This window comes from Eretmochelys imbricata, chromosome 1, assembly GCF_965152235.1.
Source record: "Eretmochelys imbricata isolate rEreImb1 chromosome 1, rEreImb1.hap1, whole genome shotgun sequence".
Taxonomy (NCBI): Eukaryota; Metazoa; Chordata; order Testudines; family Cheloniidae; genus Eretmochelys; species Eretmochelys imbricata.
In genome coordinates, this window is record NC_135572.1 from 269,156,921 (window position 1) to 269,158,470 (window position 1,550).

At 44.8% G+C, this 1,550-nt stretch overlaps 1 protein-coding gene across 2 annotated transcripts; it reads left to right on the top strand.

Moving 5' to 3' along the window:
* SMIM45 (small integral membrane protein 45) lies at positions 1–815 on the top strand. Of its 2 annotated transcripts, none has more exons than XM_077807601.1 (2): positions 1–78; positions 607–815. In XM_077807601.1, the coding sequence occupies exon 2, from the start codon at positions 609–611 to the stop codon at positions 813–815; it is 207 nt and encodes a 68-aa protein (XP_077663727.1). In that variant the 5' UTR covers positions 1–78; positions 607–608. The 2 variants fall into 2 exon arrangements, with proteins under 2 accessions (XP_077663727.1, XP_077663726.1); XM_077807600.1 differs by having other exon boundaries at positions 17–78; positions 604–815.
* The last annotated feature ends 735 nt before the right edge of the window (positions 816–1,550 follow it).

Consider the following 1,550-nt stretch of genomic DNA (forward strand, 5'->3'; position numbering starts at 1 on the left):
AGGGGTATATTGGTTTGAAAAGGGAACATCACAAGCAACCCAAGAGTGAATTCGGATAAGAAAAATCAGCTGTTCAAGGTAAGTCACTTTTAGGCCCACTTTTTAGGCCCATTCTATGAACACTTCACATCAGTTTAGATGCATTGCAGCCAGCAAATGATCTGAAGTCAGAGACCGAGTCAAATGAAAAGCAGAAGTTAAAAACATGAATATGTTAATGAGAATTTTAAAAAAAAATCCAGTCCCCCCCAACCAGTGCAGTCTGAATGCCTTTGTTTGTACACACTGGGAGACTAGAGAACATCCCAGTGCAATCTGGGGGCAAAGATGGTGCTTGACCAGGGCAGAGTGGGGCATAATTGGTGCTGAACCTTACAAAGTAGATTGCCAAACTGGGGCAAAGCAGGGTACTAAAGGGCAGGACTAGGCATTAAAATAGGGCAAAGCTATGTTCTAAACTGGATGCAGGAGGGCCGTAAATGAGGATGGAGTGGCCTGGGTCCTTTTAGTTAGGTAATCTCTACACGTCTCCTTATGTCTGATCAGTTTCATGTTGTCACTCACCTTAATCCATCTACATCTGTTTCCCTCCCCCTTCTCCAGCAGCCATGCCCCACTTCTTGGATTGGTTTGTGCCAGTATATCTGATGATCTCCATTCTCATCTTGGTGGGCTTCGGAGCTTGCATATACTACTTTGAGCCGGGCCTACAGGAGGCCCACAAGTGGCGGACGCAAAGGCCGATCATGGAACGAGATCTTCGGAAAACACTGATGATACGGGATAACCTTGCCTTTGGGGTGCCTGAGGTCTAGTATTCTGCGTGTAGGGTGTTTCTAGAAAAACACCCAAACAGAGCCTTTTCTGGGTGGGCCCTGGCTAACAAGGTTTGGTCTGGATGCACGTTTCTCCTCACTCAGGAGAGAATCTACTGTCTGGTGACTGAAGAAGGGTAGTTTCACTCTTTGCTGACACAGGTCTCTGTTAATCACCAGAGTTACCTCTTTTTTTCCTTCTTCTTCTCCATTTCTGAAGCAAGGTTTGTGCTCCTCTGTTAACTCAAGGCTTTCAGGTCTACCCTAGACAAGATACTCATTACTCAGCAAAGGATCTCCTGCACCACTCCATGGCCTGGATTTTTAGATCCACCAAAGGTAAAGGTCTCTGTTATTCATTATCCATTAGAGGATACCTGCACCTATACATTACCTTTTTAAAAAAATTCTTATGGGCACCAGATGATAACAAATAGACTTGATATGGGACATAGATCCTTTTACTGCTAGGTCACTGGTTTAAATCTAGCCCAATTTGCTAGGATCTGAAAGGTGTTATCATCAAATACCTCTCTGGTGACTTACGTAAAATGAATTTGGAGGCTCTCAGTCCAGTTCTTCATGGACAACTGTGCACATCACAGAAATCACCAATGCCACTGAATTGCCATCTGTGCTGGGAGTCTCATTAGAGATGCCATGGATTGAATGAGCCATGGAGAGTGAATTCCCTACTCACCCCTAGAGGTGATTTTCCTAGCTCAGGAGTGAGAC